At 52.1% G+C, this 25,067-nt stretch overlaps 8 protein-coding genes across 8 annotated transcripts; 6 read left to right on the top strand and 2 right to left on the bottom strand.

The window, feature by feature from the left end:
- Positions 1-429: 429 nt before the first annotated feature.
- AYO21_06129 (hypothetical protein) lies at positions 430-1,326 on the top strand (the record flags this gene model as incomplete). Its single annotated transcript, XM_022656093.1, has 1 exon — positions 430-1,326. The coding sequence occupies one exon, from the start codon at positions 430-432 to the stop codon at positions 1,324-1,326; it is 897 nt and encodes a 298-aa protein (XP_022511613.1).
- A 2,743-nt stretch (positions 1,327-4,069) lies between these two features.
- On the bottom strand, positions 4,070-5,241 carry AYO21_06128 (hypothetical protein; the record flags this gene model as incomplete). Its single annotated transcript, XM_022656092.1, has 4 exons — positions 4,070-4,198; positions 4,423-4,588; positions 4,644-4,902; positions 4,983-5,241. The coding sequence occupies 4 exons, from the start codon at positions 5,239-5,241 to the stop codon at positions 4,070-4,072; spliced, it is 813 nt and encodes a 270-aa protein (XP_022511612.1).
- A 1,919-nt stretch (positions 5,242-7,160) lies between these two features.
- On the bottom strand, positions 7,161-8,255 carry AYO21_06127 (hypothetical protein; the record flags this gene model as incomplete). The annotated part of the gene is made up of 5 exons (XM_022656091.1): positions 7,161-7,547; positions 7,607-7,819; positions 7,883-7,977; positions 8,118-8,180; positions 8,249-8,255. 5 exons carry the CDS (start codon positions 8,253-8,255, stop codon positions 7,161-7,163), a joined length of 765 nt encoding a protein of 254 aa, XP_022511611.1.
- A 439-nt stretch (positions 8,256-8,694) lies between these two features.
- Positions 8,695-9,867, top strand: AYO21_06126 (hypothetical protein; the record flags this gene model as incomplete). The annotated part of the gene is made up of 1 exon (XM_022656090.1): positions 8,695-9,867. One exon carries the CDS (start codon positions 8,695-8,697, stop codon positions 9,865-9,867), a length of 1,173 nt encoding a protein of 390 aa, XP_022511610.1.
- Positions 9,868-10,290: 423 nt separating this feature from the next.
- AYO21_06125 (hypothetical protein) lies at positions 10,291-11,656 on the top strand (the record flags this gene model as incomplete). Its single annotated transcript, XM_022656089.1, has 4 exons — positions 10,291-10,392; positions 10,447-10,600; positions 10,650-11,520; positions 11,587-11,656. The coding sequence occupies 4 exons, from the start codon at positions 10,291-10,293 to the stop codon at positions 11,654-11,656; spliced, it is 1,197 nt and encodes a 398-aa protein (XP_022511609.1).
- A 1,028-nt stretch (positions 11,657-12,684) lies between these two features.
- On the top strand, positions 12,685-15,350 carry AYO21_06124 (hypothetical protein; the record flags this gene model as incomplete). The annotated part of the gene is made up of 3 exons (XM_022656088.1): positions 12,685-12,935; positions 12,986-13,072; positions 13,127-15,350. The coding sequence occupies 3 exons, from the start codon at positions 12,685-12,687 to the stop codon at positions 15,348-15,350; spliced, it is 2,562 nt and encodes an 853-aa protein (XP_022511608.1).
- A 1,281-nt stretch (positions 15,351-16,631) lies between these two features.
- AYO21_06123 (hypothetical protein) lies at positions 16,632-19,019 on the top strand (the record flags this gene model as incomplete). Its single annotated transcript, XM_022656087.1, has 1 exon — positions 16,632-19,019. One exon carries the CDS (start codon positions 16,632-16,634, stop codon positions 19,017-19,019), a length of 2,388 nt encoding a protein of 795 aa, XP_022511607.1.
- A 1,272-nt stretch (positions 19,020-20,291) lies between these two features.
- AYO21_06122 (hypothetical protein) lies at positions 20,292-24,603 on the top strand (the record flags this gene model as incomplete). The annotated part of the gene is made up of 5 exons (XM_022656086.1): positions 20,292-20,488; positions 20,538-21,510; positions 21,560-23,378; positions 23,431-23,486; positions 23,545-24,603. The coding sequence occupies 5 exons, from the start codon at positions 20,292-20,294 to the stop codon at positions 24,601-24,603; spliced, it is 4,104 nt and encodes a 1,367-aa protein (XP_022511606.1).
- Between the last annotated feature and the right edge of the window lie 464 nt (positions 24,604-25,067).

The following is a 25,067-nucleotide window of genomic DNA, read 5'->3' as shown; positions in this document are numbered from 1 at the left end:
ATAGTAGTGTGAGAGGGAGTCAAATGGTATATCAAGGGACCAGCCACTCAGGCCACCCGTCGTGGGGTCACACCCCTCGGCCGGTATTATGGAATCACAAATCTGTCTTAGAACCACAATGTGCGATATAGGCGATAATCTGTAGAGTGGTATGAAGCAATCTTACTGACCTTCGCCTAGTGACTCCATCCATGATACCTAGGGTCGAGGTAGATTAGGAATCAGGCTGTCCTCGTCCGTGTTCTTTGCGAGAAAGCACAAGTCGTGCTATTTACCAATAGGATAGATATAAGACGAAAAGCATGGCTGGTTTTCCATCCTGCTTCCTCCCTCGAACAGGCGTCGTAGTCGTACACTGACGCAGAATCCAGAGCTCTTTGTCCGGCTTTGTTAGAAAACCCAATATCGATACCTGAAACCAAACACATCATGGCTCCAAGGAAACGCACAGTCCTCATCACAGGATGCTCGGATGGCGGCCTCGGTGCCGCTCTCGCCCTGGCCTTCCACAAACGTGGCGACCGCGTATTTGCAACCGCACGCACTCCCTCGAAAATGTCGTCCTTAGCTGCCGTTGGCATCGAAACCCTGCCCTTAGATGTCCTCTCCGAAGAGTCCATCAAATCATGTGTGGAAAAGGTGTCATCCCTGACTGATGGTTCACTGGACATATTGATCAACAACGCCGGGGCCGGATTGAATATGCCCGTCCTTGACGTGTCGATCACCAGTATCCAAAAACAGTTCGATATCAACGTGCTGGGCGCGATCCGGATGGTACAGCTGTTTTTCCCGTTGCTTCGCAATTCGACAGCAGAGCTCAAGATGATTGTAAACAATAGCTCCTGTGTCTCGGTTCTAGCCCTGCCGTTCACGGGACCATACTCGGCTTCCAAAGCTGCGCTTGCCAACTTCAGCGAGATATTGCGGCTTGAACTGCAACCATTTGGTATTAAGGTCGTTGATTTGCGCACCGGAGGCGTGAGGTCGAATTTCTTCGACAATGCCAATAGCGGTATGAGTTCCAACTTACCTGAGACCAGCCCCTACGCGCCTGGCAAGGCCGCTGTGGACAAGTTTCTCCGTCACGGCCCGGCATCAAGTCTCACGAAAGCAGACGTCTGGGCCGACAAAGTGGTGAGGGATTTATCCAAGCGCGGCGGGAAAGGAGCCCCGCATCAAATCTGGAGAGGACAGGGAGCAACGTTCGCATGGCTCAATGCAACAGTATTTCCTGTGGGATGGCTGGATAGCTTGTCGAAGAAGCTTACTGGATTAGATGTGGTGGAGAGTAGGATTACAGGGGAAAAGGCGAAGGTGGTATGAAGGGTTGAGTAGAAGCCCGCCCCGTTTGTAGCCGCCTCTGGAGACAGCAGTAGGCATGACAGGGACAGGAATGTGTCGGGCAGTGTTGAGTGGCTGCTTCAAGACCTCACAGAACACTACCTTGAAGTTGTATGTCGTCAATATTATGTGCGGTCCACCATCTCTTGTATACAAGCGCATCAAGTAGGTGGATTCACTCAGCCTCGTTCCAAGAAAACCCTTGGTCCTGTGATGTTTGTACCAGTAGCGAGATCATGTGGTACTTGAACTAGCGAGGTCGTCTTTGCTAGATTGATCGGGTTTGGAGGAAGGGAGGTGGCTTTGCTCAAGATCCATTTGCATACGGGACCCTATACCTCGGATGTTCTCAATCCACAACGGTAACGTGATGAGCCGGTGAGGGGAGAACATTCGCTGCCTAGGCGTGCTAGAGCAAGTGTGGGTGACGACCATAGTCGAAGATCCAATTCCGAGCGTTCGGGGAGCGTCGCAGGAATTTTACACGGCATGGCCATCGATCTACTCGGTCAGAAGTAGATAGTCGATGATCACGGTCCGTTTTTGGAGGGTAGGGGGATAGCAGGCATGATAGCAGCCCTGCCTGCTATGCTTTAGATTCATCCCTCGCCGTCCACAATGCAGATACCGAGCTCGCAGTGCGTGTTTTGGGTCCTCGTGGTATTGCGCAAATGGGAGGAATGGGAATACGAGGTGCGTCTGCACGAGTATCTCCCCCAACGTCCGCACGCCATATTCACCACGGGACTTCTGCTCGTACAGCCACGCGGTATGACGGCGGTGGGGTGCCCATTGTTCCCAGTGCCCCTCGGCTATCTTGGTTCGGCTGTTCACTTCAATGAACCTTGTAGAGCTGAATCAGAGGACTGTGACGGTGGTGACGACGGGTGAGGGCAGTCGTGTGGACGGGTGGTGGATACCTAGTGCCCTCATTCTCCTGTCCTCCGAAGGTGCGAGATAAATGCAGGTGCAATAGCGCAAAAATTGATCGAAGCGAGTTGGTGGTGAACCGAAATGGGAAGCGGGAAGCGCGAGATGGTGGTGGGGGGAAACGTTGAGATTATTCCCCTTGGGGTGTGGTGCCCCCTAAAGTGCCCATGCCACGAGGACAAGGACCTCGTCATGGAAAACTCGGCAGCGGTGTCGGGGGCCAAAAAGACCGTTTGGCATGGGAAGCTAACTATGAAGGTAGAAAGGTACTGGAATTGGGAGCCTGGAGCTTGGAGCTTGGGACAAGCGAGGTAAAGCGAGGCGTGAAACGAGCAGCAACGGCCATTCAGTTGGTGGGCGGGCTGCCGGAAAAAGGCACGCGCTTTACCTAGGTGGTTGGAAGAGTTGCTGGTTTAGGCGGTGGTGCCTCTGACCCTTGGAGCCACTGGGCCGAATTGGGCACCCTCGCCTCGACTTGTAGGTATTGTCCGCCTCCAAGTCGATACCTGGTGCCGACTAAGGCAGGCCCAAATCACCCGCTAACCCTCCCTACCTAACGACTTGTTTACACCCAGGTCGACGAAACACTGCCAAAAAGTCACCTGCTCCTAGGGACTGGCAAGCCTACATCCCACCCACCTATCTACCCACCTGGATAAACATAGGCATCATTCATAACCTAGACGACAAAGTGACTTCGTAATCCCTAGGTCACTATCGTCATGTCCTTGATAGCTATGTAGAGCTTCGGAGGAATTGGAAAGCCGTTGGTGCCGTACTCCGGTCTTCCCGTCAAATTCTGCAGGACAAGTGAGCTACTCATGGTGATACAGGTGATACAGGTGATACAGAGAACATTTGGACGAGGTGAACGGGGCACAGGTAATCATCCTCGAAGAATCCTACAAGCAACTAGTAAATATCTGGCAGCTCCCTACAGAAAAAATTTACCACGCCTGCATACTCCGTAGTCACTACTGTAGCACTGTAGCTACTAACCAACGATAATTCGAGTAGGGATCGGCCTCACCGAGCCTTATGTAGGTCAAAGTTACAAGGATAGTTTCCCCGCGAAGCTCCGCGAACAAGGAATCAGATATGCAGGAGGACTCAAGGGGCATGGGAACTTGAACTTGAAACCAAAAGCAACATGGGTCGTTTAACAAGTTGGACACGAAAGATGCCATTGGGAACTTCTAGTCACAATCACTCCACCATGTTCCCGAGCCCAGTTTGTTGCTTGGGTGCCTCTTGCGTTCTGTAAGTCCTCTCTATATCCCAGTCCCTATCTCCTTTTCCTTGAAGTCATTTTGTCTTGTCATTCCCATATCTGTCCGTAGCGCCATGCAGCCATTGTAAAACCCAAAAGAGTGCAACGGTAGACAAAGTCTCATGTGGCCGCTTAGATAGCTCGCCCTCAATCCCAGAGGCCAACAAGTTCCCCAAATAATGAAAAATATTAATCTTGCTTTTTGAGTCTGGGTCACAGCCACCCTGCAAGTGCCAGACTCACTGATCCCGGCTTGCCCACTCGGCGGTCCAGCCGCCGCCAATTCTTTCCCACACCCCCCCTGGTGCCCCCTATGTAATGACGCAGACTGTAGTGCCTGCACTGTCCGGTGAGATCACGTCCAGCGTTCGGAAAGTAGAATGCCATTGATCGACAATGGTCCAAGGATTAGGCAAGAGGATTAGGTTGCATGGAAGACTCAGGTTGGAAACAGAAACGCAGGCCGGTCAAGACATCTGGATAACTCGAGAAAAACCAGAGGCTAGCAATTAACTTGACCCCCGTTCACCTCTGCATCCGAATCCATCCCAGCATGCGTTCCAGTACCGGGTCTTCGTCAAGCCAGTAGCGCTTGCGTTGGTCAGCGTTGCGAAGGTCTCGGTAAACATGGTCATCCGTGATTTCGCTGAGTTCCTAAATCATAGAGAAAATCAGCTTTGCCCCCTATTTTCACGTCTTTCTCCTGTGGGAATATTTGCGGCCCCCCGTGTGTACATCGTGTGTTGCTGATCATTTCCTCCTCTGGTGCCTTCAAACCACATGGCTTCACTAGCGAAGCCAAGGGGAACAACGAGTGATAAGGTGTGGGGAAATGCGCCGATCGCATGGAACTTTTTAGATACAACAACAGTACGTACCTGGCGAAGTCTTTGGTCAATCGTTCGCAGCCCGTTGGCGTGTTTGGAACCTGGTTTTTCACCACGCAGCAATTGGGTGCGCAGCTGTACCCATCGCGTCGCGGCAGACCCTCGCAGATAGATCTTGTGAGCCTGAAACCTTCTCGTAGACGCATCGAGAATGATTCTGGCCCATTCATTAGCATCCTTTCTCCCTCTCGCCATGTAGATTCCTATCGCACCGCTGTAGAGAGGCCTTCTGTACTTCGGTCTCGGGGATGTTGCCAGACTGAAGACCCAGGTTGCCCGGGTTAAAGTGGCCAGCTAGAACCGCTTGCGACTCGGCGGCACACTGCCTGAGGACCACATAGCCGTCGAGGTAGTAAGATTCTTGATCTGGTGGACTGGCCTCGCTGCGCGTGATGAGCGAGTTGATGTGGATTTGCAACGTTCGGAAATCATTCATGATCTCCATGACGCGCAAGGCGCGAGCTTCATTCACTGTAGTATCAGTTAGCCGGAAGACTCTGCGTCAGGGCGCTTCTCGCATGTGTGAGGCGAGTAGTTACAGTCAGACGCACGTCCATCAGACATGGCGAGAGATGAGTTGGCCAAGTCAAGTGAAGTTGGATGGTTGATAGGCTCTGGCTTAATGGAGGGTGCAGGATCAAGAGCTATTCTCTTCTCTTCGGGACTGTTGTGGTGCTTCGCAGTCAAGTCAGGAATCTTCACGGGAAGGAGAGTGAGGTCTCGGACCGTTGGCTCTGCCTTCTGGTCAAGTTGTCGGATGGATGAAGCCTGAGGAGAAGAGAGCAACTTTGGTCGCGGCGAGGAAAGCATTCTTCTTAAATCCAACGGTTGTTCACAGATGTCATCTACAGCTCGGGAGTAAGAAGGAGAGGACACTGCCACGAAAGGGTAGAGACGGCCGTCGAGGAGGGTTTGTGGACTCAATCTTGTGGCTTCATCCACAGTCAACCAGTCAGGAGGATAGAAGCGGTCATCAGAATAGGGGACCGGGCCGTAGCGTCATGGGAAAATGGAGCAGATCTCCCAGCTGTATGAGAAGTCAAACAGAAGAGGATGTTAGCGACGATGAAGCTGGAGGCAAGTTTCGCAGCACTAGACTGGGGGAAGTGCAATGAGGTAGAGGAGAATACAGACAAGCACCAAAACGGTCGACCCGGCTGTAAACGGTGACTACGACGCTTGGACTGATGCATAATGACTATTGGACACTGCCTCAGTCGCAGGGCATGTCGGAATGATGCAGCTCTGGAGGTGGATCATTCGAGGCTCTGCTGTAGACTGTGACTTGTGTCGTGTATTGATCAGCAGGCGGCTTGCAAGCCACGGGGGGTCGAGTGAGTTCTGGATCATTGATGATGACTGGGGCCGGATGGAGACCTGGGTTTCAAGCAACATGGAAATCGCAGACGAGGTGGAAAATGACCATGTGCAGGATAAGTTAGAGTAGGTAATGAGGAATCGCAGTCTCCACTTCGACAAAAAATGTTTGTATGAGAGAGTGAGTGGAGTGAGAGGGGGAGGGAGAAGAGAGGAGGGCGCAGGGAGCGGTACTCGTCCCTTGATCGTGGTAGGTATTGAGTAGACGGGTTAGCAAACAGGCGAGCTTGCATCCCCCCGGCCACAACCAATCATGCTCCAGGGTATTGGCTAGGCTAGTCTCTAGGGGGACTTCTCCACTAGGGATTGGATTTTAGGTGACACGCCAAACTCAACCTGGACATTCAGGTCAACGGTTAAGCTTCCCCACCATGGCCCAATCCAGGCAGCTGAGCAGAGATGGCGTCCCATGGTCACTCACCCATTGCACTTTGCCGGTGCTGGGAGAAAAGAGGCTGCCCTCTTACGGCCAGGAACACGCCTAGGGCACGCACATGGCGTCGCCAAACGGTTGCTGCATGCTGCAAGCTGAAAACTCTTCTGCCTCCATCTGCGTCCATCTACTGGTCCACTTCTCTATTTTCATCCATCCGCCAACACCTCGCTTCTGGAAACACATGCAGGGGTTCCTTTTTCGCGCACCGTTCTCTGGCGCAATGGGCAGAAGATTCTAACAGTGGCACCCACACTAGACAATGAGAGAAATGGCACTACGAGGTACTCTATGGTGATTGAGTCGGTTACCTGGCCTTCCTGCGCTCAACCCGTCACCCATCATCCCGGTAACAGGTAACACGAGACAGCGATGCACGACACACGTCAACTAAGCCAAAAGCACAGCTGCCTGGATTAACGGTTTTTCCATTATTTCCTCACCTCTATTCCAGCCTCACCTAAGAGCCACAAAAACGCCACAACTCTCTGAGACGGGCAGTGTTAATTGCCATCTCAGGTCCAACGCATAGACGCGGCTATGAGGCTGGGACAAAGTTCGCTGACCTAGAGACCTGAAAAGTCGCCTGACACTCTAGTGGCAGTCAACCAGAGCCGAATCTTGGTGGATCCCTTCCACGAGTATGGCTCCGTTGACCGTTCTTTGGGAGTAAAGGACTCGACAAGTCCCCTACGCCAACATGACGTGCCACACGCATCATCTCATCTCAGCCTCTAGAGACCGCTGAACCTGATCCGACCAATAGTCCCCAGATTCTCTCCATAGTCTAATGTTTTGTGCGGACAAGCTGAACCCATCGGATCCCTGTCCAGCGTGGTTGCCGACATCGTCGTCATTTCTCCGTCCCCAATCTTGACCTATACTCTGCCCTCTGGTTCGGTAGAGAAAAGGGACTTGCTCAGTCTCGCTCCGCAATAGCCTGGAGACGTTCCTCGACTTCGTCTTCTGTTAACGTCCTAAACTCATTATCCGTGCCCTCGGTCCCGTCAGCCTTCGGCCCACCGACGATGCCAATCTCTAATTCGCCCTTCTTGAAGTCAACGCTCAACACGGTGCTGAGAGTGCTGATGCCTAGCTCAACCACTTCTTCCCAGCTGCCTGGAGCATAGTCCTTGTTCTTCAGCTTCTTCTCGAGATGGTTGAGTGCCTCCTGTTGCTTGGGTCCAGACGCCGTGGCTTTGTACCCGACATAATAGCCTGCTGGGTCACATTTGTACAGTTGGGGGCCATATTCATCGTCGACCGAGACTAATGTCGTCGCTACGCCCAATGGTCTCATGTATGCCTGTAATAAACAATCAGCAGGGCCCGTTAAACCGCCGTTCCATGTGTATTGCAACGCACCCGTTGAGTATAGACTTGGTTGATGTTTGCCAATCGTTTTGCCAGCACATCACATGGCATTTCATATCCATTTCTGTATCTGAATTCTGCAGCTTCACCACGTGCTCGATCGACTGAGGCTCGGGCATCAGCTATTGAGCCGGTCATGACGCATCCGACTGAGGGGGAGATCTTGAAGACATGGGAGACCGAAGAGGGATCAATCAATTTGTCCTGCGCTCGCAGTAAGCAGCTAGAATAGACTGAGACTCGCAACTTGACAAGATTGTTCCGTACCGGGACCTTCTTTTGTGATAGCACAACGGCGCATGTCTTCCCCCTGACTCCTACTGATGTGATATTGGCTGCAGTGATTGCCTTGAAGGCATATTCTGAGTGTAAATGTAAGTATGATCGAAATTGATTTCATTTAGTGCGAATGGGAATTGGATGTCGGAAGTTTGTCTATTTCTTGCAGGGAAGATGCGTCGCAATTCGGATCTCAATAGTCCAGATCTGTGCGGGAACGTACCGACTTGATATAATCGCCCTTGATCCGAGAAGATGGTGATATGTCGATCATAACCCGCGGAGCCTGTCGACAAGAGTGTCAGCTCGGTGTGTCCGACGCAGCTACAAGAACCACGTCAAATGTGTACAGACCTGACATCTTGACCTCCTTTGACCGAGGTACGATTCACCAATGATGTAGTAAAACACAGCTGAAAGTGTCGACCAAGAAATGGAGCTCGATTGAAAGGAGCGAGGTGGTGAGGACTTATGTTGAACTCTTGACCACAGATAATGTTCGCAACTTGAGGCCTTGTCCAGAGGAGTTTCCAAACGCGCAAGTGTCGCGGTGCCTACTACGAGCTGACCTTTCACTAGCCACCACAATCGCCCCCACAAAAAACTTTGCACCGCCACTTGTGGCACAGATAGAAAGTCTTCCACGCAATAAAATTCATTTATTGGGTCTCCAATGTGAACCTTCAGCTTCCACAGGCAAGTCGACGCCCACTCTACATGGCCTGAATCAGGGCACTGATGAACATTCCGGCTGAATAAACTTCGGACAGGCTCTGACTGCCTCTCCTCAACGAAGTATCATGTCTCGGCCTGGAATTCCAGCTTGGAAGAGACTCGGACTGAAACTGAAATATGCAAATGAGGATTCGGGTGCCCCGACTAGCAACGGTGTCGTTCCACCAGCTCACCAAGATGGTCAGCGCTCATTGAAGAGTGATGAAAGGTCTTCATTAGAACCTCCGAGGAAGAAGCAAAAGACCATTTCAAAATCTAAAGACGCCGTCGAGTCGTCAGCCAACAATTCGGATCCACCACACTCTGAGTCTGTCAAAGCCAGAGAGGAGCAACCAGACAGGAAAGTAAAGAAACGGGTGTCATTTTCTGCCGACGCCAAAGCTTCTTCATCGATAAGAACCCAATCACCTCTCCCGGATGACTCCAAGGCACAAAAAACTTCAGTAAAGGCGAAGAAGTCGAAAAAAGCTTCATCAAAAACTGTTCAGCCACTTGAACCTAAGTCCAATACTGCGCTGGAATACCTCAATCAATATCACACGGCAAGATCGAAATGGAAGTTCAACAAGAACCGAGAGACGTGGATACTGAAACACATCTTCTCGGAAGATGATATTCCCCGAGAATACAATCTTGCTCTCGCGAGATATATCTATGGATTACAGGGTGCCGGGGCTCGCGACAGATTGAAAGCACAGTGTATGTCGTTATTGGAGAAGGGGAAAGATACTCGAAGCGGTAACGATAAGAAAGGCGGCATTGCAGGTGAAGAAGTGGATGCAGGGTATCTTCACCGGTTCAAGGACGATTTGGCAAGCTCGGCGTCGTCGATTGCTGCTGCTACCGGGGATGTCGCCACAAATCCGACATACGAATCCTGGATTCAGAACCAGCCACGTCCAATGATGTTGCTATGGGCGCTCGGCCTCGACACTAACGCCTTAGTCTTCACCAACAAGACTGAACAAAAGGTGAAGAAGAGGAAGAACAGGACCACGGTTGTCAACTATGCTAGCTCCAGCTCTAGCTCCGACTCCGAATCTGACTCGAGTTCTAGCTCGAGCTCGAGCTCTAGTGATACCGACAGCGACAGCGATCTTGTCAGTGGGGGAAAGAGGGACAAGACGACCGGCGTATCAAATGGGGTTGAGCATGAAGATGAGACTTCCAGCAGTGGCAGCGATGCAGATAGCAGTAGCCAGAGCGACTCGAGCACCGATGATGAGAGTGAGGCCTGATGTTCAGGGCGAAGTCAGGGCCGCGAGTATACATACATATCTGTCAATAACATGCAAACCGAGGCGTTTCTTACAATAGTCCTCGCTCCGTACAGTTTTGCGTTGTTTGCCGTGTTTGCACCTGCCCATGTGACTGGACGGCTGTCGCGGAGCAACAATGAGTGGAGCATGTTTTAGCTGGGGTCGCAAGTTTCCCTGGTGCCTGGTGAAATGGGGGGCGCAGTGAGCGTCATCATGGCCCATTCACAGGCACCACAGGGACTCTTGGAGTCTGACAGCTTTCGACTCACGGGACCAGCCATCCCCATCCCAACCGAACCACTTGCTTTCCTACTCTCTTCCTTATCATCGCTGTACCCATCATCCATCCATTGTCTTCCTTCCTTCCTTCCTTTCCTTTATTAGCAATTGGTAGTTGTGACGATGAAGAACAGTCTTGTCATCGCAGCAGCTGCGCTGCTCGGTGCCGCCGAGGCGGGCATGCATCGTATGAAGCTTCAGAAGGTGCCATTGTCGGAGCAGTTGGTGAGTTAGATCCAGAGCTCTCTCGTCGCCCTTTGTCTCTAACATTCATTACAGAGCGCCGCTAATATTGGCGACCATATGCGTGCACTCCGCCACAAATACACCCAGAAGCCGATTGGTGGCGCCAGCGAGGACATCTTCAGCGACACCTCAATCCATCCTAATGCCCCCCATGATGTTCCAGTTGAGAACTTCCTGAATGCGCAATGTAAGGGACGCTGTTATTCCTGCATTTACAACTGTCTAATACTCTCTAGACTTCAGTACCGTCGCTATTGGTACACCGCCTCAGGAATTCAAGGTCGTCCTTGACACTGGGAGCTCGAACCTCTGGGTCCCCAGCACCCAGTGTGGTTCAATCGCCTGCTATCTCCATCAGAAATACGATGCCACAGCCTCCTCCACCTACAAGAAGAATGGATCTGATTTTGCAATTCGTTATGGTTCGGGAGAAGTGGCTGGCTTCATTTCCCAGGACATCCTGCGCATTGGTGATCTCAAGATCAAGGATCAGTTGTTTGGAGAGGTGACCAGCGAACCTGGTCTGGCCTTTGCGTTTGGCCGATTCGATGGTATTTTGGGTCTGGGATACGACACCATCTCGGTCAACCACATTCCACCCCCATTCTACAATATGGTCGATCAAGGCCTCCTCGATGAACCCGTCTTTGCATTCTACCTAGGCAGCACTGAGGACGGCACCGAGTCTGAGGCGACTTTCGGCGGCATCGACAGCAACCATTACACCGGCAAGATGATTAAGATCCCACTTCGGCGGAAGGCCTACTGGGAGGTCAACCTTGACTCGATCACATTGGGCAAGGATTCGGCAGACCTTGACAACACTGGTGTCATTCTTGATACCGGCACCTCGCTGATCGCTCTCCCGAGTACTCTCGCAGAGTTGCTCAACAAGGAGATCGGTGCGAAGAAGGGCTTCAATGGTCAATACACCGTCGAATGCGACAAGCGTGACTCGCTTCCCGACATCACCTTTACTCTTAGCGGTTACAACTTCTCTATCACAGCCCATGACTATATCCTCGAGGTCCAGGGTTCTTGCATCAGTAGCTTCATGGGCATGGACTTCCCAGCCCCCACCGGCCCTCTTGCTATTCTTGGTGACAGGTATGTTCATGTTCCACTGAGAATTCTTCCCAGTCATCAAAAGTACTTGCTAATATTCTTTCACAGCTTCTTGAGGAGATGGTACAGCGTGTATGACTTGGGCAACGATGCAGTTGCTTTGGCCCAAAGCAAGTAAAGGTCTTCTTTTTGAGAACGGGAAAGTATGCCAAAATGCCGCTGGAACTTTGAGGGAAGTGGACTAGAGAAATACCCTTGGTATCTACGCGACAGTGGGATGGGGATGCACGGTTTTGTCTTCTCACACCGAACAAGTTAATTGTGTACATCAAGCACCAGTCGTCCAGCCATGCCTCTAACATGTAGGTAGTGGCGCTTTTATCAAAACAGGTCTCATATACCCAACCCATACAAAGCACAAGCACAAGCACAAGTAGTCAATGGATTTCTCAAGATCCGTGAACCCTTTAACATCTGGTGATGTACTCGGAGCTTTGGAGAGTGGAGGGCTCGTGACCATCGGATGATCATCTTTTCTGGGCTTTGTCCCCTGACGGCATATAGCGGGGCTCAAGCCGAGCGGCTTCTCGCATTGCTGAGGGCTGATTGGCAGTAGCTAGCGTGGAGTGCGTGTTATAAAAGACAGCTTTCCGGCCCGGACAGTGGAATTCCCTGCCCGTTGGTTACAGTAAACGAAGCCGCCATCGAGCTGTTGTTGGAGCTTGTCGAACCCATCCATTGATCCCTCGCAACATCCAGCACCAGAAACTGCTTAGATACAGCCCCCCATTCTCATTTCTCCATCTCCAAACCTCCAATTCGCGCGAAGATCGAGACTTTGCCGTTCTTGGGCCACTTGCACCACATCCTGTGTGTGCTTCTTCGCATTGGCACCTTCAGGTATTCACCTGCGCACAGGTTCCCACTACGCAACCAACAGAGTCCGTGCCTACACCTCTGCATATTTTACCCTTTGTCGCTGCAAGGGTGCCTATACTCGTATATTCACTGTCCTCCGAATATTGTCACCAGCCTACATCCTACGTAACCGTCAAAACAAAACCCTCTTCACTTCGAGCCACTCCCACGATCGCTGCAGTTTTCAAAGAAGGTCCCCACAGGCCTCGCTTATTCGCCTCTCGATCTTGACAACAAAGTCATCTACATGCTCCGATCAATGTCACAATCGATTGTATCGCGCTCGGGATGCTATTACGACTACCAAAGAGTCTTCACTACCCCCTCACAATCACAAAAGTCGAGAAGCGGGTAGGCGAGACCGTCGCCCTCAACGATGACCTATTTCTCTATTCCTACACCACCAAAGTAAAAGAAGGCAGCCGTTATGATGAGGAAGAAAAAGAGGTGAACCGGAAGTTTGTGACCCACTTCCCTAGCACTCTCGAAGGTACAATCACGGCATGGAGGGTGTGGGAAGGGGACGTCTTAACTCATCCGTGAGTGCGCCCGGAAGACATACTTGGTCCGCTTGCTTACTGTTACGCAGTGTCGACATATGCGAAGTCGAAGAGGAGTGTCCGCACACAGTGCAGTTCCTTGGTATGTGCACCAACTGTGGAAAAGATATGACAACGTAAGTCCCCCACCGTCGTTGAGCCGAAACACGAATGTGCTAATGATGGTCAAGTGTACAAGCAGGAAGCGACACCACCGATGCAGACCGCGCTCCTATTCGCATGGCTCATGATACACCTCATCTCACCATCAGTAAGGAAGAAGCAAGCCGGATAGACGAAGAAGCAAAGCGTCGTCTACTCTCATCGCGCAAACTCTCCTTGGTGGTCGACCTCGACCAAACAATCATTCATGCCGCCGTAGACCCCACGATAGCGGAATGGCAAAAGGACAAGGACAACCCAAATTACGAAGCCGTTAAAGACGTCCGCGCTTTTCAACTGATCGACGATGGTCCCGGTATGAGAGGTTGTTGGTATTACATCAAGCTGCGACCTGGGTTGGCGGAATTCCTGGATCATATCTCACAACTCTACGAACTTCACATCTACACCATGGGAACACGCCAGTATGCCCAGCAGATTGCCAATATCGTGGATCCGGATCGCAAGTATTTTGGCGATCGCATCCTCAGCCGCGATGAAAGTGGAAGTATGATCGCCAAGAACTTGGAGAGGCTGTTCCCCGTGGATACCAAAATGGTGGTCATCATTGACGACCGCGGTGATGTTTGGAAATGGAGTGCCAACTTGATCCGTGTCACTCCCTTTGATTTTTTTGTTGGCATTGGTGACATCAACTCAAGTTTCTTACCCAAAAAACAGGAAATCCAAACCACACCCATCCCGGAGCCTAGCGAGCTCACAGAAAAAAGCATTGAAAATGGGGAGAATGGTGAACAGGAATCTAATGGCCTTGCCGAGGACGGGACATCGACCATACAAAATGGCACCTCAGCCCTCGAGCAACTCATGGCCATGAGTGGCGGGGACGACCCAGCAGTACGAGAGCTGCAGACGAAAGGCCAAGAGGAAATTATTGCGCTACAATTAGAAGGCAAACCTCTTCTCAAGATGCAACTCCAGCAAGACGAGAAAGATGAAGCTGAAGCGGCTGCTAATAATGGCGAGGTGGTCGCGTCACAATCCACGGAATCTGACTCGAGCGACTCTTCTGATTCCTCTGATTCAAACTCTGCGGTTTCAGCAAAACACAAAGCACGCCACAGCATCTTGAAGAACGATGATGAAGAGCTGATTCACCTCGAAGCGACGCTGACGGCTGTGCATAACGCGTTCTTCGCTGAGTACGACCGAAAGCGGATGGGCGGCAAGGGCGGTCGGGTTGCTGAATTGACCGGCAAACGTAAGGCGCCGTTGCCTTCTCAAGAAGAGGGCGACAGGCAGTCTGTGGATTTGATGTTTGTGCCTGATATCAAGAGGGTCATGCCCGCCATGAAGCTGAGGGTTTTATCGGGAGTCAGGATTGTGTTTAGTGGCGTGTTGCCGTTGGGCACCGACATTCAAAATGCCGATATCAGTACTTGGGCCAAGACCTTTGGCGCGACTATCACGGACAAGGTCACTAGAGACGTCACCCATGTCATTGCGGCGCGGCCTGGTACTGCAAAGGTCAAACAAGCGGTGAAACGCGGAATCAAGGTCGTGAGTACGGCTTGGCTGATTGAATCCATGCAACGATGGCGCAGGTTGGACGAGAGACCATACCTACTCGAAGGCGTTGGGAGGCAGAAGCAAGAGACGTCCAGTGAGCTCGGCGATAACTTCGAAAAGTCAGGCGCTCCTCCCAACGACCTCCTTCTCAGTTCATCTGAAGGCGAGACGACTGGATTGGATACCGAAGATGACCAACCCGCACGTAAGAGGCTGAAGTTGGATACCATTAGAGATGAGAACGCTTCTGCTGAAACATTCGAGGACTTTGTTGATGATGGCAGTCCGATTACCATCAATCAAGACGAGTGGGCGGACATCGAAGCAGAGCTGAAAGAGTTCATGGGTAGCGACGCCGAGAGCGAGAGTGATACGGATTCAGTCAGCTCCTCCTTGAGCTTCCGGGAGCGACGCGGAGCCAAGAGAAGAAGAGGTGAAGATGGAGCTATCGAACCGTCGGCCAGCGAGATGGACGCATCATCACCAGCCAAGAAGAACGGTATGGGAAGCGCTCTTAGGAGGGTCGCTAATGTCGATAGCGAAGTCGACCCAGAAGTTACATCTGCGGAACAAATCAGTCGGGAACAACGAGAGGTCGAAGAGGCACAGCAACGTGAAGAAGAGGAAGAAGAAGATTCCGACGATGAACTAGCACGCGAGCTGGAACGAGAGCTGGAAGAAGAAGCCGAAGCCGAGGAAGACACACAGCCAGAGACGGGTTGAAGACCTGCATCTGGTGTGATGTCCATGGGAAAAGACGTTATGATCTGACTTCAGCATGTGATTTAGTTTGATTGCGATTGTATGTTTCGACGACCCCCATAGCGCGGCGCCTGGAAGTGCAAAGGAATCTGGCCATGGACTCGAGCATCAGCATGAGAACCAGCATCAGCATCAGCATGACTTGCATGGCAAACAGGCCAGAGTAACCCGGTAGATGGTCGAGTGCACCAGGATAGCATGATACTTGCTTGCTACTTGCTGTGGGATGTTGGCTGCCTGATCAAGCTCGAAGTGTCAATGTCTTCGTATGCTCAACAGGTGTTCAAGACTGATTGAATTTGATATTGACCCTGTAGAGGTGGGAGAAATAACCACAGCGCCGGTCAAACGTAAACGCCGATGCCGTATTCGCCCATTACAGGGTTGGATGTTGCGACAAGCAACAAACACAACCAACCATCCTGCGCTCCTCTCACGCTCCTCTCCATGTCTTTTCTATATCGTGCACCGCAGTTTCCCCTCCGTCTCCAACGGCCTTAATACTCAATCATGTTGCAGGTCCAGAACCCTTCGGACTTGGATCACCACAATCCAGGGCAATCCAGACTCATTATTCGACCTCCATGTCCGTGGATGATGCGGGCCATAGGGCTAGGGAAGCATTTGGCCTACCACAACCACGAGGGGGTCAAAAATATCTTACCGGCAAATGCCCGGATTGCGACGCAGTCAGGCAAGACCTGCTTCTTTGCTGGCAAATGATGTTTCCTGGTGATAAACATTTCTAACCGTCTTAGGAGACTCTCTCACTTCGGCTGCTGTCCAACTGCCTCTTCTGGTTGGAGCTTCGTATGCTCCGACCCCGGCTTACAGAATTCTTTTCACTTTGCCTCGATACTGTTCGTACTTTGTCACTCAATTTCTGTACAGGAACTCTTCCATACCCCCTCCGGGTCTTCAGCACCGGATTTTCAACCCCGGCAAGCCCCTGCATATGATTGCTCGGAGTGATTATTGAACATCGCTTTGGGGTTAAGAGTCTCCGTGGTCTTCCACTGGTCTGATCACGTCTTATTTTCCTTCGCCTCCGCATAAAAACCACTTCCAGCCTTGTTCCCCGTCGACTTACTACACTCGACCCCGAATGTGCGGCCTCTGAAGTTGTCTATCTGCTATAAACCCCGGCCGCGAACCCTTCTCCTCTAACCTCTGAATGTCCAGGAATGAAGGCGCAACAGCTGGGCCGTGACGGACCACGCGAACACCAGTCTGTGAGATAGCATGTTCACTCCGACGCAACCTCATTTGGATGGTGCCCCCGAAATTTCTCATGGAGCGCACTATACGGCTCCCAGATCTTGGAGCAACTTAAGGAGATGGAGCGTACAAAAGAGTCAGTCTAATGTCGTGCGCGAGCAAGAGCAGTCAACCAGCGGGTCTGAAAGCGCGACAATTGGCAACAACTACAACCACTGTCACATCAATGCTGCACCTTCACAGCCATGGCGCCCAAAGTTCCTCTCTTTCCTCAAACACATCATTGTATTAGTCGCCTTCTCTCTTCCAATCATCTTCTTCGCCCTCGTCACCAAAGTTCCAAAATGGTATGCCTTTGAGGCCGATTACTGGGTATCAAATGCCTTCACCCACTGCAACTTTAATGGACAGTTCACACCCTATGACAAACCATCTGTTAGCCTTTGGGATCCTTCGGGGTTCTTCTATATCACCGTCTCCTGGGGGAAAATGGCGTTCTCAACAGCAAAATTCATCGATATCGTGTGGGACATTGTCGTTGGGCGCGGAGGACAGGCTCTCCTGGCCGTGGTTACTTTCCAGGTCTCGTCTCGATATTTGGCCTTGGCTATGCGCGAAGCCCCCGTCTCCTACAACACTTTCGAATCCTTGGCTTTCGTGCCTCCAAGCCTGATTAGGACAGGGCGGTTGGCCGTTGACTTGATGACGAACCGAGGTTGGCGAGCAAGGTTGATCATGGTTTGGATCATACTGAGCTCTCTGTTCGTCCTCAGCTTCTCAAGTCTAATCACGGCCATGTCCGGTTATAGCAGCGATATCAGCGCAGTTATGACCGACTATGACAACGAGTCCATCCAGTGGACAAACTTTCAGGTGGTCCAATTTGCGATTAACGACGCGGAACGACTTGGAATGTCTGGGCCGATGTATGTAACGGTGGGCGATACTTGTGTTAAGCAAGGATTTCTTGATGACGACGATGACGATGACGATGACGATGACGACGACGACGACGGCAATAGCGGCAACTACAAGCAAAGCGATAGTCCATACTCGGGCAAGACTCGCAGCCGCCGGCGTGACAGTGATAACTTGAGCCACGGCAAAGTCAATTGGGAATACGTTCCTACCAACTGCACAACATTCTGGCATGTTGTCCAGTATGTGAGCATGTATGGCCTCAACGCGGACAACCACACCGAAAGCAACATTACCCTTGACGGGCATAAGTACACGGTTGCTGCTCCAACGCTCAACATCACGACCTCGTACTCGCCCGTTGCTCTGTCCACGTTAACAACATATCTGACAACCTTTTCGATGTCGTCCCCTCCAGCTCCTGGGGCATTGGATGCCGTCTCACAGCTGACAGACTTCACCTTTTGGTTGTACGATAACGAAACCTATCCGCTCTCCTATGTTCTGGACAATGCGTCCTGCCGATACTCGAGGTGGCATAACTGGGGCTTCTCGTTCCTCTTTCTGTTCATTACGTCACTGCTGCTCGCGCTATGGGCAATTGGAACCTATGCGTTATGGCTATACACTTACTTGAACCGCCGTCAGGATGGCATCCCCGGAGAACAGACGACAGGCGGCATCTACAGATCGAGCTGGACGCTCGTTGAAGCTATGAAGAGAGACGTGGGGCCAAATGCTGTAACTCCCGACTTGGGAGAGGGTGAGATCCGTGGACTAGTGAGACGGCGACCCGGGCGTCTCATTCAAGGCGTGGGGGGGATCAACCGGTATCAACGACCGATTCTCTCGGAATCCGAGAAGGATTTTGCAGTCTCCCCGTCTCTGGTCACTCCTAACCAGAAAGACCCCATGACACGCCGGTCGAATTTCCACACCTGGTTGTTTCCCTCAAACCGTCCCAAGCAGCGTCCTGCAGACGGAATCTATTCGCCAGCGAACAGTGTATTCACACATGCGGACTCGACTTTCTCTTCAACGTCTCGTCATCCGATTCTGCACTCACCTGCTGATCCTGGGAGGACCATGACGATGACCTCGCGCATGTCGGGTTTCGCAACTCCTCGAACAGAGTCTGTGACGTTTGGCTTTTCTCCTGCAGCTGAGGCAGACATCTTGGAGGGCTCTGGCATTGTGAGTGGCACTGGTCCTGTATCTGGAGCCCTAGGCGGAACCGGATCTGCCAGGAAATCCCGCCCGAGACTTAGTTTAAGCCGAATCATCCCATCGGCATCGCACGGGAGCAGCCCACGAACAGCGTCCGTGCTTTCTCCACCGACCTCTGCAGCGGTCAAGTGGGTCTACTCTTCTGAGCCTACGTCGGCGTCTGAAGATGCTTCGACGATGACAATCTCTCCTATTCACGAAGATGGAAAGCCCAAGCCAGGCGAGGACGGCGCGATCACTTGGAGAAATGATCTGGGTGACGGTTGAAGACGGCAACCCCGGATCCCCTTGAATGCTTCCGTTTTGCGAACCTTTTCTTGACATGTCTTCATTTGAGTGTTGGGATCTCTTTTGAAATTATTGGATTTTTAGCGAACAATGGTATTGGCAGATGCTACTCGGATTCTGGTGGCTGGACTTTATGTGTATGGTTGGCACGCAACAAGATACAAAACACCGGCCCGTGGCGTTTGGTTGTTTGATTGTATTGAGGGATGGTATTACATTCAAAGTCGACGAGATTCTATACTCATGTGATTATGGTTGAGTGACGAGCCGAAAATATGTCAGCCACGCGATGTTACTGGGAGACGATGTTTGGGACTTTTTAGGTTGCTGTCGGCATTGGCCGTTGTTTAGGTCCTGGACCAGTATTTGAAGAAGAAATCTGTGTTTATTTAAGATACCAGCAGCCTGGTATTTAGCTGGAGCAAAAGATGACTCGAGCTATCCGACATGTTCAGATACTCAAGACTTTATGTAACTGTATCCACCACTTGCCCGTGACGAATTCTGGAAATAACGAAGATTTTTGACGAAGCGAAGTTCCGCCTTTTGTTGTTGACGATCAGGATTGATGCCTGGATCCTCATGAGGGACTGACCAAGTCATTCTTACTGCTGCCATGTTCCTCTCGCGGTTCCTGAATATACCGGCATAGTCAATGTTGCGGTATAGCACGTGAGGCCACGGCATCAAAAGCAGCGGCAAGTTTTGTCCAAGCACAGAATATAACTACTGCCGCTTTAGACGTAAGGTCTCTCCTCCATCTATGGTACAGCCTTGTCTTCATTTCCACCACTGCACCAACGGTAACACAGAAAGGCACGGCCCTACTAATGTTCCTTTTTCGGATCCAGCGAGATGAATCCGCAAGACACCGAGCCCATATACCTCCGTGAGTTGCCAACTTGGCGCCCCCTCTTGATTCATTGCACGAGTGCAGCTCTCGATCCAACGTCTCGGGTTCAGGATGTCGTTCAGCCTTCAGCACAGTAAGCAAGCCAGGGGAGAGGTGGGTTGTTCTGCCTACCTGCAAAGTCATTTGCAAGGGAAGGGAGATGATATGACGCGAATAAGCCTTTTTTGGACATTCCGAGCTGGTCGTGTCGATCATTCCAGTCGCGCTGTCCGTCTCACACGGACCACCGGGCCTCTACAATTCTTCACGACGCTTTTCAATGCTTTTCGTCTTCAGCGCGACACTAGTATTTGTATCTGAGGTAAGTTATAGGATCAGCAAGGAAGGAGAAGCACGAGATGACTTGGAGGGTTCTGTGTGGCATCGCCGTGGCGTGGCGTCTTTTCTTGCCTGTCTCCGGTTATGGCACGACCATCTCGATTGGGATCGTCGATTGTCCTGCGACATACACGAGCTCAAGCAGCTCAAGCAGCTCAAGAAGCTCAAGCACCACAAGCACCACAAGCGCCACGAGCAGCGCATCGGCGACGCCGACGTACGTTCTGCTCCAGTTTATGGCGCGGACAAGACTGATTGCAATCCAGGATTACCCCCAGTGAACCAGTCTATCTCACATTATCCTTGGGTGGCTTCCCCGAATATCTGACGGCCAATGGAACAGTCACAAGTGACATAGGGCAAGCCGCCTCGTTCGCTATCTCACCCTCTGGGCAATTGATAAGTGGGAGCAACTATGTGTCAACATCGGGTGGTGTTTCATCGCAGCCATTCGCGGCGTCACCCGAGACACCGCTCATGAAGAGGTTGCCTCGGATCTTCACGTTGTTCTCCATAATAGAGAATGACGTCCTTGTCTGGACAAACGACGCATTCGTTGGTGGACAGGCAATCTTCTGCGTCTCTGGCTCAACTCTTGTCGTGGTCTTCAACGCAGTACCGCCACAAGACTGTCTTATTGTACAAATCGGTGTTGTCCCTACGGAAAATTCAAGTCCATCAACTACCTCTTCGACTACAGTCGTGTCCCAGACAAGCACAATCAGTTCTTCGACCACGTCCGTGCCCCAGTCAAGTGCAGACAGTACTCCGACCACCGCCGTGTCTGAGACAAGCTCAGACGGCACTTCGACCATATCAACATCGACACTGTCCTCAACAGCCAGTTCAGCGTCAACATCTGGCAGTGTCGGTTCAGTGTCGACTACCGCCTCTGCTTCAGATTCGTCTTCTTCTACTTCAGGCACTTCGACCTCATCTCCCTCGTCGAGCGGTGTGCCCAGCTCATCATCAAGCCATGAGTCTTCCTCGACTCCGGTGACTTCTTCGACAACACTATCAGCATATCCAGCCCCGACAACGACCGGGACACCAAACTGCTTTGACCGCTCACCATTTGACGGCAGCGTCAACAATGATTATCTGATTTTGTGTGATACCGACCTTCCTGGCTTCGATCTCGATGCAATCGCAGCATCTGATATCGCCGAGTGCATTGATGCATGCACCTCGTTTGCTCCTGGGTCTCAGGGACCGTGTGTTGCGGTCGAGTTTGATATTGTAAGTTCTCGCCCTGCTCTGATTATTATGTGGACTAAGGAGATTTCAGCTTGCGAGTACGGATCCGTGCCATCTCAAGTTCGACATTGGCACTGTGAGCAGGGGAGCCAATTCATTTTCACAAGCTGCGATCGTCGTCAACAAGCCCGATGCTCCCAACATTGTTTTTTCGGATGAGGGAGTTTCCAGCAGCTCGACAAGTTCAAGCGAGCCGTCGACGGTTATCTCGACAACCTCTATAACGACAACTGGTGTGTCCACCTTCACAAGTTCGTCGTCAGCTCCATCGGACAATCCGACCACTTCTGTATCCGTTCAACCTACTTCTAGTACGCAAGAGGATCTCCCAAGCACCACCACTACCCCGGATGTCATTCAGTCCTCTACATCATCAGCTGTTGCAGGAACAAGCAGCCAAGCGGAACAGACGAGCCAGACGAGCCTCAGTTCTATCCCTGCCAGCTCGTCCGTACCAAACACCACACCGACCAGCCAACAGCAGTCCAGCACGCTGAGCACGTCGAGCACGTCGAACACCCCAGGAAGTTCTTTCAGTCCTTCTAGCAGCGTAAATCCTCCAAGCTCTTCACCGGGTTCAAGTTCTCCCACCTCATCAACCATCTCTGTAAGTGTCAGTCCTCCATCAACTTCGCAGCCCGGAACTTCGAGTCCGGCTACGACGAGTCTGTCAACCTCACGATCAAGTGTGTCGCTTACGACCACATCATCGGTGGCTCCCTCGCCGAGTAGCAGCGCAAGCACCACTGTCACTCTTGCATCCACAACTGCAGTGTCCTATTGCTCTGCAACTCCCACGACGACCAATCTATGCACGTACAATCATCAAGCACTAAATGTTAACAGCGATGGCTACTGCTATGAGGTCGAATGCGCAACCGCACTGCAGGGTTCTATCCTGACGGGCAACTCGACGACGGCTACTTCACTCAAGAACTGCGTCGGTTTCTGCACAAACTATAACGTGGCACTGCCATTTGGATGTGTGGGTGTAAGCTATCTTGGTTCATCGAGCGGGAGCGGACCCAACTGCCTTCTTCTGTCTGGCATAACTGGGACGATGTCCAACCCGAATATCGACAGTGCTCGTCTCCTTTACGCAGGATATCCCTCGATCAACGATCCAATCTTCACGCCTACGAGTGCGACAACGCAGGCTCCAGTATCCTCGCCCTCCACGCCCTCCACGCCCTCGTCATCCCTTGCTGCATCGTCCTCCACCACCGCATCTACAACGTCGTATGTTCCTGCCACTTGCTCGGCCGCCCCGACCGAGTCAGCGTCAGCGTGTCCGGGAAATTCTCCTGCGTGCTATTCCTACAATTTCCTCGGCAACAGTGCCAACTTCGAGATAGAATGCGCTACAGCATTTACAGGATCCACGGCGCAACCGCTTCTGACGTTCGATCTGACTGACTGCATCAACCAGTGTCAGTATGCCAATGCACTTCGGGCGAACAGTTGTCTTGGGGTGACGTTCATGGTGACAGAAGTGAGCCAAGGGTCGACCAACAACTGTTTCCCTTACTCGACCCTGACCTGCGCTACTCGAGGCAACGCTACTTTCAACAGTGCCCGGATGCTATATGCTGGGTATCCGCAAATGACTGATTATGATGACCCGAGTTTCGTCTGTGGTGGCTCGGCTGCAACAACGTCTGTCACAGCCGTCGCGTCTTCATCGAGCGCGGGAACATCGAGAGCGTCGACCACAACTAGTTCGACACGAGCGAGTAGCTCGGTTTCTACGTCTTCGACAATCGATCTTTCTCAAGCCTCTTCCACCAGCTTCCCACTCGCATATCCTCAGGATCCCATTTGTAACAATAACCTCATGTCGAGATACGAAGGTAGAGACTATGCATATTCTTAGTCCCTTATTAGTAACTAACTGTTCCTCAGGAGGGCAACTCTCGGTCAACCCAGTCCAAGGCCGTTATTACGACATTGAATGCGCGGTAAGTGTGCATCCAGGACCGGCCCAAGTCACTTCATCGAGTGCTAACACGGTACAAGGCCGATTATACCAATCCGGGCAATAATCCCTTTGGAGCCACGACACAGCCAACCTACAACAGCTGTGCAAATCAATGCGACATAGCGGCAGGACAGAGTACCCCCTGCTTTGCTTTTTCATGGTCAGCCAGTTCTGGCCTGTGCACCTTGTTCGGGAGGGTAAGCAACGGGGTCCAACTCACAACCAACATGACCAACACACCGGGGATCCATTCTGGCCGGTGGCTTGCCACGACAGTTGGGAGCACCACGAGTCCTCAATCTCTACAACTGTACCTCGCAAGGCCCATTCCATTCCCCGTGGGCCCGATCGCGGCAAACTCGCAAACAAACCGCGACTACCCCGGCGGCACCAACACGTATTTCAACACCTGGTCCGACACGTCGCACGCCACCGTTCTGGACCTCTCGTCCCAGTACGGGATCCAGTGGCGCATCTTTGACCAAATCCAGGCCAAATTGTGGGTTACGGCCAACTTTTGGTTCACAAACACCCCCTTGGGCGTCACCGCCGCGACACAGAACCAGTGGAGCGCCGGTTCGCGCAACAGCGACACTGCGCCCTTCGCATTCCCCGCGGGCAACCTGCCAGGGTACACGCTGGCGCCGCTGTGGACGTACGGGCACATCCTCGGCGCCTCCCAGCAGGGGATATACTACCAGGTGGACACCATCTCGACGGGCCGGTACGGCGTCTCGATCGAATGGTTCTTCAGCCACTTTGGCCAGGACAACAACGTCTTCCACGCCGTCACGACCTACGACACGGGCGTCCCCGGCGTGTGGAGCACCTACTTTTTCCTCTCGGGCGCCGCGTCGGGCCAGAACGAGGACCAGGGCCTGCGGCAGTCGGTCGGCGGCCAGGGCAACCCGGACAGCTTCACCCAGTTCTTCACCTACTGCGCCGCCAGGCAGGACTGCGTCCTCCCCGGAGCCAAGATGACCATGGACACGACAAAGTCTGACGTCTCCCAGGTCATGAATTACACGGCCGCCCTGTTCAACCCGGCCACTTATGGCGTCGGCACTTGGACATGGCAGACGAAGCCGTGCTGTTAAATAAATCTTGGCTCCTTGAGTTTCTCGAGTTTCTCGAGTCCTCGGATTCTTGGTTCCCGAAAGCCGTGGAAGACTTTGAGAGGGCCTTGGGGTCGAGCTCGGGTTTTCTTGACTTCTTACGTGCATGTCCGACCCGGGGTTTGTCTGATTTTCTAGAAAAGGAAAAAAAGGTTTTGTGGTACTACGTTGGTTTCTGGGAACAGGACCGGTTTTTGGGGGGGGGAGTTTTGGATATGGCCTCGGATTTAGTGGAGGGATGATGATGATGGTGTGATAGTACCTACGTAGGTAGTCCTTTGTCCTTTTTCCTTGACCCTACCATCTCTCTAGATTTGCGTCGTCTCGTCTTAGTAACGGGCTAGGCGGAGCGAGGAAGGGAGGAAGGGGGGGAAGTCAAGCCGGGAATTGATTCATTGATTCATACTTGTTCCACGATATCCATGTCGATATACCTATACCCCACT

The sequence above is a fragment of the Fonsecaea monophora genome, assembly GCF_001642475.1.
Source record: "Fonsecaea monophora strain CBS 269.37 chromosome Unknown Scaff41, whole genome shotgun sequence".
NCBI classification, from domain to species: Eukaryota; Fungi; Ascomycota; class Eurotiomycetes; order Chaetothyriales; family Herpotrichiellaceae; genus Fonsecaea; species Fonsecaea monophora.
This window is presented reverse-complemented; position numbering and strand designations above follow the sequence as displayed.